Source organism: Scyliorhinus torazame, chromosome 4 (genome assembly GCF_047496885.1).
Source record: "Scyliorhinus torazame isolate Kashiwa2021f chromosome 4, sScyTor2.1, whole genome shotgun sequence".
Taxonomy (NCBI): Eukaryota; Metazoa; Chordata; class Chondrichthyes; order Carcharhiniformes; family Scyliorhinidae; genus Scyliorhinus; species Scyliorhinus torazame.
This window is the reverse complement of record NC_092710.1, coordinates 171,558,564-171,574,183: the sequence shown is the minus strand read 5'-3', so window position 1 is coordinate 171,574,183 and position 15,620 is coordinate 171,558,564. Positions and strand designations below refer to the sequence as shown.

The 15,620-nt window shown below is 39.8% G+C and overlaps 1 protein-coding gene across 1 annotated transcript in view; it reads right to left on the bottom strand.

Annotated features, from left to right (window-relative positions):
* Window positions 1–14,688, bottom strand: part of apoba (apolipoprotein Ba) — a 77,797-nt gene extending 63,109 nt beyond the window's left edge. Inside the window, exons 1-12 of the mRNA XM_072498870.1 lie at window positions 14,530–14,688; window positions 13,835–13,873; window positions 13,156–13,271; window positions 12,280–12,425; window positions 11,091–11,244; window positions 10,351–10,506; window positions 10,114–10,235; window positions 8,254–8,339; window positions 5,635–5,860; window positions 4,668–4,895; window positions 1,734–1,851; window positions 1,494–1,640 (exon numbers count right to left, since the gene is read on the bottom strand). Of these exons, the coding sequence (XP_072354971.1) occupies window positions 1,494–1,640; window positions 1,734–1,851; window positions 4,668–4,895; window positions 5,635–5,860; window positions 8,254–8,339; window positions 10,114–10,235; window positions 10,351–10,506; window positions 11,091–11,244; window positions 12,280–12,425; window positions 13,156–13,271; window positions 13,835–13,873; window positions 14,530–14,587 (1,596 nt within the window). The 5' untranslated portion in view covers window positions 14,588–14,688. The remainder of the gene's footprint in view (window positions 1–1,493; window positions 1,641–1,733; window positions 1,852–4,667; window positions 4,896–5,634; window positions 5,861–8,253; window positions 8,340–10,113; window positions 10,236–10,350; window positions 10,507–11,090; window positions 11,245–12,279; window positions 12,426–13,155; window positions 13,272–13,834; window positions 13,874–14,529) is intronic.
* Between the last annotated feature and the right edge of the window lie 932 nt (window positions 14,689–15,620).

Below are 15,620 nucleotides of genomic sequence, written 5' to 3'. Positions count from 1 at the left end.
CCTACCACTGACAAGGCTCACCGGCCTATAATTTCTTGCATTATTCCTGTTACCCTTCTTAAACAAAGAAACAACATTGATTATTCTCCAGTCCTCTGGGATCTCACCCATAGCCAATGAGGATACAAAGATTTCTGTCAAGGCCCCAGCAATTTCCTCCCTTGCTTCCCTCAGTATTCTGGGGTAGATCCCATCAGGCCCTGGGACCTATCTACCTTTAATGCTTTTTAAGACTCCAACACCTCCTCCTTTTTGATACTGACGTGAACCAGACTATCTACACACCCTTCCCTAGACTCATCATCCGCCAAGTACACCTCTTTGGTGAATATTGATGCAAAGTACTCATTTAGGACCTCGCCCATTTCCTCTGGCTCCACGTATAGATTCCCTCCTCTGTCCTTGAGTGGGCCAACCCTCTGGCTACCCTCTTGCTCTTTCTACACATATACTGACATATACTGACCCTTCAAAAAAAGACTAGTTGTATTTATTTTGACTGCTTTAAACGCATGCAGAGTGCAACTGCAAGGAACTATTTTTCTTTCTATGGAGCTCTCAACAATCTCTTCTCCAATACACCAAGCTTTGGCAAATGGTTCCAAGTGTGTTCCAGCCCTGAACTAACAAAGCACCCACCATACATTTTTCATCCACCTGACCCCAATAGGATCAGTGGTGGGGCTGAGGGTAAGCCTTTATGTTGGGATGTACGTCACCCAGGATTTTATAGGCTGCATTAATTAACGGATTAATCAAAACAGCAAAATAATCATTAAATTGCTGTTAACTTGCAAATGTGGCACAAAAACGTAAATGTTGGCAAAAAAAAAATGGCCATGATAAAATTCCCTCGATCCAGTGTCACTCGAATTCAGTATTGTTGAATCTAAATGTTGCCTTGTAATAAACTGCATTGCAAGTATACATAATTGTGGTTACTGCAAGGATGCATTGGGTTGATTTCCAGAGAAGCTTTGAACCCAACCCTCTTTCTGAGGTATCTGTTCCCAAGAATAACTTCAAGGCTAAGAGGAAAGGGCAGAAGATACATCTCCAATACTGTCGTCTGTAGTTATCAATTCTGCTAAGTAGAGTGGGAACCTATTCGAGATGGATTCCATCCCAATTTCTGGCTTATCTACTCCTGGAATGTCCGATGTCCATTTCTAAAAGGGGAGGCCGGAAGTAATTAGCCACAGATATCTCCATCATTACTGCAAATAATAATTAGAAAATTTAAAATGTTCTTGCGATGGCATCTTAATAGAGAAGCAAGAGTCATTCTCAGTATTTATTCATTTCCAAGCTCTCAGAACGATGGGGACTGTTTCTCTCCCTCACTCTCTCATTCCCTCTCTAACTGACAGACTTTTAAAGTTCTGAATTGATGTGACTTAAACACTATTAATCAGTTGTTTCATTGTTGTATCCTGTTTTATAATAAAAACAGCAAATATTGTCATCTTTATGTCATCCAGAAGTGACTTTACCTCATTGTTCAAGGTTATCTGTCTCAGAGCTTGAATTGCAGCTTGTTGAATCGAGGGGGAGACATTACTGTTGTTAATACATGCTATAAGATTTGCATTTATTCCAGGTATTGCATTCTCCATTGCCTGTCCCATGTTTCCCAGTGCCTGCAGAATGAAAACATAAATCACAATTGTAGCTGTATTCAATCCATGTCCAAATGTTAAGAAATCATTTTTTAGCAAATCGTATACTGTTACCTTTAGAGTCAGGTAGACGCTGTCTTCATCACCAGAGCAGTCACTTCCAATTATGGACATCAAGTAATCAGCAACAGCTTTTAGCTCTGGAACTACAGACTTTGTTTCATCATAAAATCTAACAGGATCATGAAAGGATTAAGTGTTGGAATATGAAACTAATGTCATCTATAAAGTCATATCACAATATCAAAATATTTCAGTATTGTTTTATAGCATGATATACCTATTTCTACGTAGAACATAATGTTAAAATAAAAGCTCTAATAGAATAATGTTTTCCAATTAATTTGTCATATTTAATATCACTTCATCTGCTGCACCATTAAAATGACTTTGCGATTGGTGAAATAATAAAATAAGTATATAAGTGGTTTGGCTGCTCAAGGATTTGGGGGATATGGGGATAGTGGAAGAAGTTGGAGCTGGGGTAGAAAAAATGCCACGATCTTGTTGACTGGTCGAACAGTGTCAAAGGGCCAAGTGCCTTACTCCACCTCCATTTTCTTAAATTTCTTGTGTTTCCCAAATGATCAGACTGGTGTGTATTTTGAGCTTTCAATGTATGCTACAGTATAATCATTCATTCATTTATAATATCCTACTCATAAATAATAAACTATAGATTTCTGAGATTTTATTTTCATTCAAGTGTTCATTTTATACCTTACTGAAATTATTTTACAATCCAGTCATTGTATAAGGTAATCCACTAAATTAATAGTTTGCATTGACTATTTTATACAGGTGGATGTCAAAATATTTAAATGAATGTGAAATGCATGAAATTGTGCTTTGCTAAACTTTTATTGCTTGAGAAATGCAAACTGTCAATTTTGCAAGACCATGGGTGGAATTTAATGCCCCTCCACTTCCCCACAATCCTGGAGGGAAGCTTGGAGGTGGGAGCCGAATAATCAGCGATGATCCCTGGCGAAGGCCCAAGTGGCCACTGCTCATGATGGTGTTGTTGCATGTACAGGAAAATTGCCATTCCTCTGACTGGCTAGCAGCTCTCAAGAAAGGGATATCCACCCTGCTTTAGCTTAATTCAACAGGAAGTAGGGTTCAAATCCCACTGTCTTCCTGACTTCCCCTGATTAAGTTCCAGATAAAAAGGGTGGAGGGAAGCCTTCCCCTCTGGGGGGTCAACCGAGGCCCTGAAGTAGCCAATTGAGGGCTACTTAATGGATTTCCCCTGCCACTGATGGTATTCAACCAGTGGTGAGTGAGGAATTTGCCATCTGGGAAGACTGACTAGCAAGTTCTATTGAGTTTCCCTGTAACCTAGTAGGGGGAAGGGTCTCTCATTCTCAGGCACTCTGGGCCTTATCAAGAGGGATGAGCCGGCAGAATGCGACCCCTGACCCTACTTGTGAAGACCTTTTCCACTTTCGTCAGCACTCCCCTGCCTGTATGCGGCCACTATCCTGCCCATACTTACCTCTCTTGCTCACAGGGCCAAATGGCCTACTCCTGTTCTTTGTTTGTATGTTCCTACGTTTCAGGGATCCAGCAACAATCCCTGGTGAAGGTACAAGTGGCCACCATTTCCAGTGGTATTGCCAGCATTGGAGAGCTGCTAGCCAATCAGAGGCTGACAGTTCTCAGAGCCAGGATATCTTCCTTGTTTGGGGCTTAATATAACAGGTAGCCCAGAACTGTCCCGGTAAATGCCTGATTTCATCGGACTTTCTGGAAAAATGCAACTTGGGATTCACACCAGTAGGAGGATGGGCTCCCCCCATCACTAACATTAAATTCCACCCATGTTATGCCCAAGTGTAATGATGATGGGGGAGGGAGTGGGGTTGAAAAATGCAGCAAGCCGTGCAAAAGTCCACTGACTTTGGCGGAAAATCCCACCAGCGTAAAATTTCACAATCTCTATTTAAAGCTTTGTCATGAAAATGATGAATTATTTCTAACCACCGCATTTTGGTCACAACTTGTAACTAAAATATGGCAGCAAATTATTTTCAAGTAATTAACATTTTTTGAATTATAACATCGGTACTCTTCTGGACAGCAAATATTTTGCACCTCAACAGTTAGGCTCGCTGAAGTATAACTGTTGAAAACTTTTCATGTAAAAAAAAAGTAACAGTAACGCTTTTCTATTTGTTTGATGTGCCAACAAGTAGAGCAACTCTAGTGCTCGAGTTATACATTCTGAAACTCTAACCCCCGTTGCAAATCATATTAAAATCTCTCTGCCTGATTAAGAAAATTACAGTCAGCTATTTGATTTTCCACTAGATGGAGCACTGCAGAATATTACAGTTTGTCCCCTCAGAAACCTGGCAGGGTAAGTATCACTCTTGATGAGTTTGTCCTGTTAACTATTCATAGGTGTGTTCGGATAGCTAGCGAGGTCGGCATCCCAGACAAACTTCCCTTTGAAAAGCAAGCAGAACTAACTCTACATAGTAAGAAGTCTCACAACACCAGGTTAAAGTCCAACAGGTTTGTTTCGAATCACTAGCTTTCGGAGCACAGCTCCTTCCTCAGGTAAATGAAGGGGTGGGTTCCAGAAACATATATATATAGACAAAGTCAATGATGCAAGAAGATGCAAGTCTTGCAACATTGACTTTGTCTATATATATGTTTCTGGAATCCACCTCTTCATTCAGCTGAGGAAGGAGCTGTGCTCCGAAAGCTAGTGATTCGAAACAAACCTGTTGGACTTTAACCTGGTGTTGTAAGACTTCTCACTGTGCCCATCCCAGTCCAACGCTGGCATCTCCACATCATAACTCTACATAGATATTAACCTAAGTAAGGAAATAAAGGGAAAGGCATTTTTCTAAAAGATTGTTTGATATAGTTTCATAAGAACCCTCAGAAAATTTAAAGTCAATAATACAAGTCATATTTCTGGAAACGTTTGTCAAATGTATGCCAGATGTTCTTATCAACTACTGCACTTACTTTCTTATTGTGTGGCTCAGGGCGTAAAAGATACCCCGTGTATGCCGAAGTTTTGCCTGATTAAGGGTTTCCTGTATCATACTTGCAGACGGCGAAGCCATAAGTCCTATGGCATAGGTAACTGCATCTGCCACCATTGGAGGGAATTGATCACTTTGTAGAATTTTCAGGATCGCTCCAAAACACTCTGGAGTACCACACTGGAGAAGCGCTTGAAAAGTAACGAGCCTTTTAAAGTGTCAAAGGAAGTTTAAATACAGTTACTCAGGTAAGTATTATATATCAAAATTAACAGGTTATAATAACAATGAGAATACATTGTTAACCTTTGAAGTAAAAAGCACCTTGGCCCTTTTAATCTCCCTGACTCAGGTGGGTACCTTGACGGCCTAGCAGAAAACCATGAGAAGATTGCCATGACCACAGCAAAGACATGCAAAGAGCAGTCAGTCATTTTACAGAATTTTTAGCTGCTTCCACCCTATTTCTGTCTTGCAAATTCCCTCCAACTCTGTGCCAATTATGGCACTCAGGTTGGAAGCAATGAATCGAAGAATTATATTGAAAGGAAAACAACTTCGGACAGCATTAAGAAATATTAATAATCCCTTAACTGCCTCAATATTATAATCATGTTTTAAATTATAAACAGGAAGTTGGTAGTAATAACTACTTTTCTCACAGAGTAAAAGGTTTGAAGTGCATTATCATTACAGAATAATTTATTTAGCACCCACTCTTTTATTTACTTTTTAAATCTTTTCCAATTAAGGGACAATTTAGTGTGGCCAATCCACCTAATCTGCACATCTTTGGGGGTGAAACCCATGCAGACACAGGGAGACTGTACAAACGCCACACGGACAATGATCTGGGACATCCTAACCACTGTGCCGCCTGCACCCACTGCTTTATGCTCCTTTTATGGATAGATACAGTGGAACAAGTGCCAAATTATCTGAATTACCTGGATGCATCAATTTCATTGAGTTTAGGTAAAGCAGTTTCAAAAGTATCTTTCTCTATCCTCCTCAATTCAACGACAAACGTTTGAAACAGATTGGCTCTTTGTTGGTTTGAACCGCTCTCAGGTAGTCTGACCAGATCCTGGAGTGATGAAAGTGCAGAATCTGCATTCTTTGCTCTACTATCGGCATGCTCCAAAGTCAATTCTTTCATGATTGTTGATTCATCTATAAAAAATCATTTCAAACAAGCTCTTAGTGTCCACACTGAAATAAATATATTATCCATAATAATGCTGCTGTTCAAAATTATGAATGTTTTATAACCTTGTCTTTCATTCCATAATGGGCATTACAAGAGGAGATTAACAGGATGTAGGTTTGGGAGGTGTGAAGTGGGGTTATGTCAAGTCCACCCACCATCACCTGTTTGCAAACCAGGCTACAAGATCATTATAAATAGGAGCAGGATTTGGCAAGGTCACAGCTGTGAATTGCAGGGTTCAGAATCAACTCACCCACAGAGTGGAGGGGTGATTTAAATAAGTGGTGGGAGAACACTTTACGCTACGTTGCGAGTGAGAAACAGGGAATTCGAGAGGCCATACTTTTTGTGGGTCTGGAGAAATATTCCTGCACGCTCTGGACACATTTAGGAACATTTCTGTCTTCCTCCCCTTCCCCAGGTTTTACTGGTGATGGTGTAAAGCCAACAAAATTGATTAGTCTTCAGGGAGGCATGTGGTGCAGTGGTTAGCACTGGGACTGCGGCGCTGAGGACCCGGGTTCGAATCCCGGCCCTGGGTCACTGTCCGTGTGGAGTTTGCACATTCCCCCCATGTCTGTGTGGGTTTCACCCGCACAACCCAAAAGTGTGCAGGTTAGGTGGATTGGCCGTGTTAAATTGCCCCTGAATTGGGAAAAAAAAATAATTGGGTGCGCTAAATTTATACAAAAATAAATAAACAAATTGATTAGCCTTCCATGGCAGAAACCACTTGATTTTCCTTTCAAGAGACGTCACAGAGTGGAAGGTTGGGTGGAATGCATTATAAAAAAAGTAACACAACCTTGCGTTTATAAGCACCTTTGATGCTACCAGACAGCTCAAAGTGCTATAGAGTCAATTAAGTACAGTTGAATTGTATTCCCTATTGTAATGTAGGTAATGCAGCAGCCAATTAGCTCATAGTAAACTCCCACAAACTACGATGTGATAATGACCATATTGTTTTGTGATATTAATTGAGGTATGTATATGGGCTTGGACACCAGAGAAATACCCCTGCTCTCCTTCGAATTAGCATAATGGATCTTTCACATCTACCCAAACAGGCAAATGGGACATCGGTTTAATGTCCCATCCAAAAGACGGCATTCTGAGGTTATTATCACAACATTAGGCCAGCTGCTAATGTTACTGCAAGTTCGCCCGATGTCTTGTTTCCCACCAGGTTTCAGTAGCGTGTTGGGAACTCACCACACAGCACACTCCTGTGCTGAAAATGGTGCAGCGCCTTTCTGTACTCCTTTTTTGAGAATAATAATGAATCTGCCTCCATTTGCAGTGCATGTGCTGACCGCAAAACTGAGGCCCAAGCAAAAATCACAAATGAGCATGATTCTGGTAAGAATTCAGCATGTTCTTTCAGTTTCATCCTGGTATCATCCCATTAATGCTGAAAACTGGAGTGAAAAAGAAATTAGAACCCCCATCTAATCTTGCCAGGAATGGTTTAGTCTACATTTATTTCCTGGAGCACATATTGAGATATTGTGCTTATTTCCTATGATCATCCATTCATTAATGCGAAGAACATACTAAAATCCCTAATATGGGTTTCCAATGAATGAAAATTGAGAATGTAAAGTGATAAAATTACCCTTCATTTCAATGTACAAAAACTTAAATTTACCGGGCTGGATTCTCCGCTGGCGGGATGCTCCATTTTGCCAGCAGCCCGGGGGTTTCCCAACGACGTGGGGCTGCCCCACAATGGGAAACCCCATTGGCCGGCCGGTGTAATGGAGCATCCCGCCGGCGTACTGAACCAGAAATCTGGCGCGGCGGGATGAAGAAACTCGCCCAACGTGATCCAAAACATACCATATTTTACAGATTTTTAAAGAAATGTAAAGTGACAAGCTGGAGACTTTTTTCCTCCATGTTAATAGAAAATATTTCCATGTGTAAAGTAAAGTCATCATAGTCCCAGATGCTTTCCCTTTTGAGGGGGGAGCTGACTGGTGGTGATTTAACCTAGGGTCACCACACCTCAGGCGAGGAGCAAGGTTGAGAAGGCGGGGCCTTCATGAATAACCTCAGCCGATACGGGAATTAAACCCATGCTGTTGGCCTCGTTCTGCATCACAAATCAACTGTCTAGCCAACTGGGCTGAACCGGCCCCTCAAGTTATAAAACCAAGATGAAGGAATACTGTAAAAGGATCTATAAAACTATAATCTGTAAGACTTGGCATCTATGGAGAGAGAAACAGTATTAATATTTTGAGTCAGTATGACTCTTCTTCAGAGATGATGCTGCAGACCAACTGAGTTCTTCCAGCATTTTTGGATTTTATAGCTATAACACAGTCATCGTTTAAGATCAGTATCTTACCATTAGCAAAGTATCTGGTATTAGATGGACTGAAATTTTCAAGTTTAAGCGTCTGCTTTACTTGTGACACAACTCCATGTGGATTCCTAACAAGGAATAAAATATTAAATCACTATTACAAGTACTTTATAATGGTTCTGTTGACAAAATGTAGTTTTAGGTTTCTAATTACATTAGGTTTAGATGAAAAAACATTTCACATGTACTTGGACAAGAAGTGGAGGACCATCTCCAACTTTTGATGCTGACATTTTTAGAAAGCTTCCTCTGTTGCCCAGTAGACCTCCTTCACTTCAGCTGTGAGACTTTAAAAAATCTTCTTTGATATTAACAGGTAGGCATGTGGTTCTCTGGTAACATCACAATGTAATGAGAACTCTGATACTGGTACATGAAATGCTACAGACTTATACAGAGAACAATGGAGAAGTGCTGCTCCATGCCCAATTGCTACATTTCTGAAACAAGAACTGCAATGGAAGTGTTCTTACTTCCAGGAATTTTTTAAAAATATAATGGATGGAGGTTTTGTAACAGCTTCCACTGGTAAGGAGGTGTGCAGAACAAACCAGCCACCCAACTTAAGCAGCCTAAGGTCTCGCAAATTCTCTACTACACTTGCTGCAGAGATCGAAATAGGCAACCGCCATGGAAGCTGGAAATAACTTTAAAATTTCTCCTGATAGCTGATTAATTATTTTGCATAGAGAAAACGTTAATCAAATTAGAAGGTTGAAAAATTATAGTCTTTCTTTAACCAATTGGATAGTTTAGACATGAACTTCCATGTACAAGAACATTTATGGAGTGTAGAATAATACGGAAGATACATGCAGCGAACAATGATTAACAGGAAATATGTCAAAGAACATTGTAATAGCCTAATAGTTTACTTTTCCTAAATTGCCACAATGGGTATTCAGCAAAATAAATACATTTACCAAAGGTTCTTAAGAGGATTCTTCAGAATATTTACTTTTTTCTTTGATAAGTTTGAGAAATGCTATAAAGTTGTACGGGTGTCTCAGTTTAAAATGTGTTCTAATATGAAGGTTCATGAGAGGGAAGCGACAGGCAAGAGCGGTGAGCAGGAGGGTCAGCATCAGAGGGGGCAAGAAGGAGATCAGGGAGAGAAGTGGAGACTGGGAATGGCAGTAAGCCGGGACAGGCAGTGAGCAGGAATGTGCAAAAGGGATGTGGTGACTTGGGAGGGTAGGGAAGAGAAGGGAAAAGCTGAAGAGCCAACAAGTAAAGTGATGAGTGGGAGGTCAGGGAGAGTAGTGGTGACCAGGATATTCAGGAGAGGTGACGAGTCAGGAGACGAGGAAAAGAAAGTGGCGAACAGCATTGGTGGCAAAATGGAGTGTCAGGAAGGGAAGTAGCAAGTCGGAAGACTCAGTCGTGAGCGGAAAGCAGCGAGCAGGCAGCAAGTTGAAAGAGTTACTAAGTTCAAAAGTTAGTAAGTTATTTGGAGTTCTTAAATAATTAATAATTAATATGAGGATTTTTGGGTCATTTATATTCAAGGCAGCCAATAGGTGTTAAATGTAAAAAAATAAAGGTTATGAATGTAACTTACTCGTATTACATGTTTTCTAATGGGGAAAACGAGGTGTATAGAACATACATAACAGCATCACACAATACAGCCCAAAATCTACCGTACGAGTAAAATTAAAAAACCCAAACTCTTTAAAACACAGATTATTAACCTAAATTAGATATTAAAGATGGAAGAGCAGATATTCTTGTGTTTTCTTGCTACACTTTGCTGAAATATAGTTTTAAAATCTATTATAAGAAAATGTCAAGATCTGCAATCCAGAGGTATTAAGTGATACTTTAGGTGAAGCAACTTACTCATTAGAAAGAGACAGAAAATTGTGCTTTTCATTGCAAATGGCTTCTGTTACATGCTTCTTCACATCGAGGGAATAGCTGCAAGATTGACTGCTACTCAGAAAGGATGACATGGCCATATGCTGCATATATTAAGAAAAAGCTTTTAAGGAAGAGATGTCACATAATCAAACTTAAATTTGCAACAAAAAAAGTGTTTCAATAATATTCATACTTTAGTAGGTATTATTTTCTTACCGTTCCTGTAAGTAGTGCCAAAGGACTTCTGTAGTCTGTGGTTGGTGTGAATCTATTACAGGCAGTAAGATCTCTCTTGACTGTCATTTGAGTAGCTACATTATTTACTCTGTTGTTCACTGTGACCTCGCTTGTGCAGTTACCATAGACAGTAGCCTGAGTTACAATGGAAATTTTTTTTACATTTTTAATAAATATAGATTTGTTTTAAATTTCTTCAACAGAAAAAAAATAATGCTAATGCCAAACCTTTTGAAATTAACATCCCAAATAAAAATGAATGATCTGGCCCTTTTCCTTTTCCCATTTCTTAGTTTCCCCTGCACTTTGGAAAAGTTAATGGCTATCATTCAAAATTTTGATTGAAAGTATATTTTTCATGAATTTCATGAAAATAATGCTGTTTTGGAAATGTTCTGATTTATTTTTTTCTCAACATAAGAGAGCTTACATTCAAACAAACCAAACAAAACTGACTCAGTTTTGCACATTTTCTAGTTGACATGCAAGGGAAAATATATTTTCTTCAATTTAAATTACAAAATTAACCAGTTTCAGTCCCAGGCTGAAAATTCTCCACCAAGCTGTAGAGAGGCAGATAATAATGTTCTTCGACAGTTCATAACATTTCAGCTTTGGACCAAGTAATTTTATTGTAGAAGCTCTGCTGTGGAAAGGACAATTAACTTTTTTTAGTAAATGCACTTGAACTGTGATGAACTAATTTTAAAAAATCTTACTATGTCAAATGTCTGTACATCTTCATTAGATTCCATTGGCAGCAGAAGAGCAGAAATGATTCCTCTTTTGATGTTGAGAATATTGGCCGTTTCACTTTTACTTGGGTATAGATTGACACTCAAATGTCCATATGTTGTGAATTTCAGTTCATACCTATGGGGGAAAATATTTCATAGAATTTAGAAGTAAATAATTTGGCCAATTGTGAGCTAGGCAGTGTTGGCTCTTCACATAGATTGTTTAATCCAATCCCATTTCCTTGTTGTTTCCCATATATCAAGATTATTACAGATGAGGAGTGTCACTTGATCCATTTTGGTTAATCTTTCCATTAAAGCGTCCAATTTTTTCTTGAGTTATTCCAGGATTTCCAAATTCCTTTTGGAAAGTCCAGGTACAATGACCTATTAATTGGGCCTTAATGTGCCTGTTTTATGTATAAAATGTGCACAACTAAGGCCAATATTGTGGACCAACATGTCACAACCAAAGGATACCTAAAAGATATCTAAAATTGGCCTGCACCATTTTTAAACAGTTATGGATGAAGGTCCTGGAATACAGACATGAGAGGTTGATAGCTGATTATGAGGCCCTCTTTGAAATTGGACATTGCAAAGTTGAGGGGAGCTAGCTTACTCTGCTCCAAATACATCAGTGGCTACAGTCTAAGCAGCTGTCAGCCCCAGATATTAAATAAGCCATAACTAATGACTGGTTGATTGTGTCCTATGAATACAATCCTATTAATTTAGTGATATTGTAAGCTAAGTGGCATCCACAAGTCACAAGTAGTGGAAACGTCTACCAGTAGCATACAGTGAAGGGGCATTTGAAGCGTGTCTGTCTATTGTTTTCAATGTGATCTTAACTAATTTATTTTAAATGGTAAAATCAAGAACTGAAGAATGTCTTGTGAATGTGTTAAGTATTAAGCTGCCTGTAAGGCAAATAGTCATTTGTAGCAGTGTATCTTTTTACAGACAAAGAAAGGAGGCAGATTGTATTGCTGAGCTCCGCTGCTCGTCTGGCATTATTTCAGATGAGGTGCTGTGGTCGCCGACATATGGTGTGTTGTTTACACCATTTTACCAGTTCTGGGACTGTTCAGCTAATGCTATCACAGGTGACATGAGAAGCCCCACTGAAATTCACGCATTAAGATTCAGAAATGCTGATGTTCCTCACTTGGACATAGCTTGCTGGAACTCTTCAGTGTCCTTGGAAAGCACAAAGTTAGGTTTGCCATCAGCACTGATGCCGCTTACTTCCTTCAGGGTGCATGCCTTTATCTGCATGGAGTAGGCACAGTACTGAGGAACTTCAAGTTCCACCTGTTGAAAAGAAACCAAAATAAATATAGTTTCAACTGTCTTTTCAATTTCAGTTTGTTTCTAATTAGTACACAAATTAGAGGCTCGTCTGACAGGCAGATACATTGAAATGCTGCTTTCTTTATTTTTAGGAAATATTTTAAAATGCTTGAATATTCTTTTGACATGTACAGTAAGGGAACTGGGAATGCTAGTCTGCACACCTTTAAAACATAACAGTAGACACATAAAGATATATCAATTTGTCTTCAAGATTTAAATAAAAATTGTATTTTACTGGGAGTTTCCAAGCATTGTCACTGACAGAATAAGCAACCAATTAGCCTGCCACCCTGGAAGAGGTATATGTACAAGTTTTGGTAGTTTGGAAGTGTTTTAAAAGGATAACTACACCTGGGCACAACAGTAGCAACGTCACTATATTCATTAAAAAAATGTAACGCCGTATTGACAGACCTTTTCACTGGGCTAGAATCAGAAACTTGTAAAATACATTATTTTTTATTTCGTTTTATAAATTGTATTTCTTACGTTATTTGGGCTGAAACATGTACATTTGAGCAAGCGAAACTTATTGAAAGCTCCCAAAATTAAATTATAGATGCAGATTCTGTCATTAAGAATCCATTTGAAAATATACAAAGATCATCTGGAGGCTCTTCAAATGTCTCTTCGTGGGCTCCGGATTTAAATGCTGCGTTTCTGGCACGTAGGAAAACTTTCTACTTACCCTGCAGGATATGTGGACACCGGAGCGGGAGCTTGCAGTCTCAGCTATTCCGTTGGAGGTTTCAGCTTCATAGTTGTAAAAATACGTCTTAAGGTTTTTGAAACGAGTTGTTCGTTCTGCATTGGGTAAAATAAGTACACGTTGTAATTATCAGGCCGGATAAACCCACATCCCCAGCACCCCAACTCTTTAGATTTATATCATAATGTTGATCGTCACTCCGGGTGCTAAGATTGACAGATGTCCTTGTCAGGATGGTTTGTAGGGCTGCACCATTCCGATACACCAAAGGGCGGCGCTGTTCCACCAGAACTCCCACAAACAAAATTCTTGACAGATTTTGTTCGTCAGATACATCCTCCATATGCGGCAGTCACCAAGAGGCAGGACGGTTGCGTCTCCCCCTTTATTAATCTTTTAGTCCTCCAACTCCCCGACTCCAAATTCCAGAATTGCCCCCCAAACCCTCCTTATTGGCATGACAGCGCCTCCGAATAACAACCTTAACAATTTAGTCCCTTCTGCGCAAATCGTGAAACTGCATGGTTTGCGTATCACTGAACGCCGAGCAAACCAAGGTGCGATCTGATCTCCGCTGGTTTCCAGGAGGTGGTCTCAAATGCCTAGCAACGAAGGTCAGGTCATTTTCAACTTTTGCAGTTAATGCAATATGACTTACTTAAACAGGGTGCCGTTTCTTTGTCATCAGATCTGCCTTCTGAAAAGTGAAGAAACATTTTTATGTGCAGATTTTTAAAAAACGCAAATGCAACTAAACTGAACAGCGCATCTTTCCTTTCAAAGACCGCTCCGCCACTGTCCTTGATGCGAGAGCCATTTCAACAGGTCACTCACTCTTTGAATGTGTTTTTGTGCTTCTGAGCAAACAGTCCCAGACCCCGACTGCAATTTTCTGTCTCGCGCTGGTGCAAAAGGTGATAACATTTATAAAATGCAGGATTTTTTTTTAAAAAGCTTCAGTGCACTTAGTTTTTGACATGTTTCAAGCAATTTGGGGTTAAACAGTTGAGTAGAATTGACTACTGCTTTTAAAATAAAATCCTTTGATTTAACAGATTAACTTCGCGCGTTGTGACTCAAGTTCTTGTGTTCGTAAAAGTAGTTTTTGTTTGAACAATTTGAACGAATTTCAACTAATTCTATTCGACGGATAATCGTATTGCCTGTGAATTACCGTCTTTCTGACTCAGACAAGCATTCACGTAGGTTGCAAAAGTGTAAATGGAATATAAATTAATAATTCCAAACCTGCTACAGCGCACAGCATGTAAAACACGGTACCGAATACAACTGTATTTTTCACCACATTCAATGGACCCTGGTTTACTGTGACAAACGTTAAGGACAACTTACGTGCAACAACACAACTGCCGAACAGCAATAGAAAGCAGAGCTTCGTGATGAAGCCCATGTTGAACTGTTCTTCGATCCGCTGCTGAAGTGACTCGATTGTGACCTGGCGCAGTATTTATATAGTCACTGATACTGAGCCAATCTGTTGATGAAGTTCATTGCAGTTGCAAATGTTATCAGAAGGTCCGAAGGTCACAACTTTTTTTTAAAGCAATTGGGACAAAGAGAGCTGAGGAATCCTCACAATAACTTTACAATTTTGCCGAAGGAATGGTTTTCCTTTGCGAGCATATTGACAAGCGAATCCTCTTCTTCACGAGAAAAACACCGATGACCAGCGGTTGATTCTACACCGATATGATATTTTAAAAAATGACCCACACCTGCAGAAATCGGTTGGAACTAGTTTAACACAGACAGACTAAGGTGACATCATTAAACTCAGAGCGAAACTCAGGCAGTCCATCAAGATAATTTTAACTGCACAAGTGATAGTGCCGGTGGAGATACTTTTCCTCGCATGAATATAGGTGGAGTTAGTGGAGGGGTGGAGAGGAGTTATTTGGGTTTTTTGACACAACAAATCATGACCTGCGATGATTTGACAAGAAGTTAGTTCCTATCGTGTGACGACATAATAAAAAGCAAAATTCTTTACAGAGAGCCGAGGCCCTAGGACATCTCAAAGTGCTTTACAGCCAAGACGTACTTTTGAATTGCAGTCGCTATTTGTAATGCAGGGAATTGAAATAATGGAGGAGGGGGCTCCACAACTATCACCATTCTCAATGATGGAGGTCCCCAGCATCATGGTTGTTAGCCTTCAGACAATTCAATTCACACCACCTGATATCAAGAAATGGCTGAAGGCACTGGACACTGTAAGCAGCCTGTCTGTTTTATTGGAACAGGAAGAATCCAGAAAGCTGTGCTGGTTTAAACTCGAGTTGCAGAATGGCCAGCATCAGTGAGAGAGCTTGGTTGGGACTTAGTTTGATTGATTTGGCTGGTGGCCAATGAATTAGCCCAAAAGGCTGTTTCCTGCCTGGTAATTTGATCCTATTCATGCTTTCGGAGTCCCACGGTTTCAG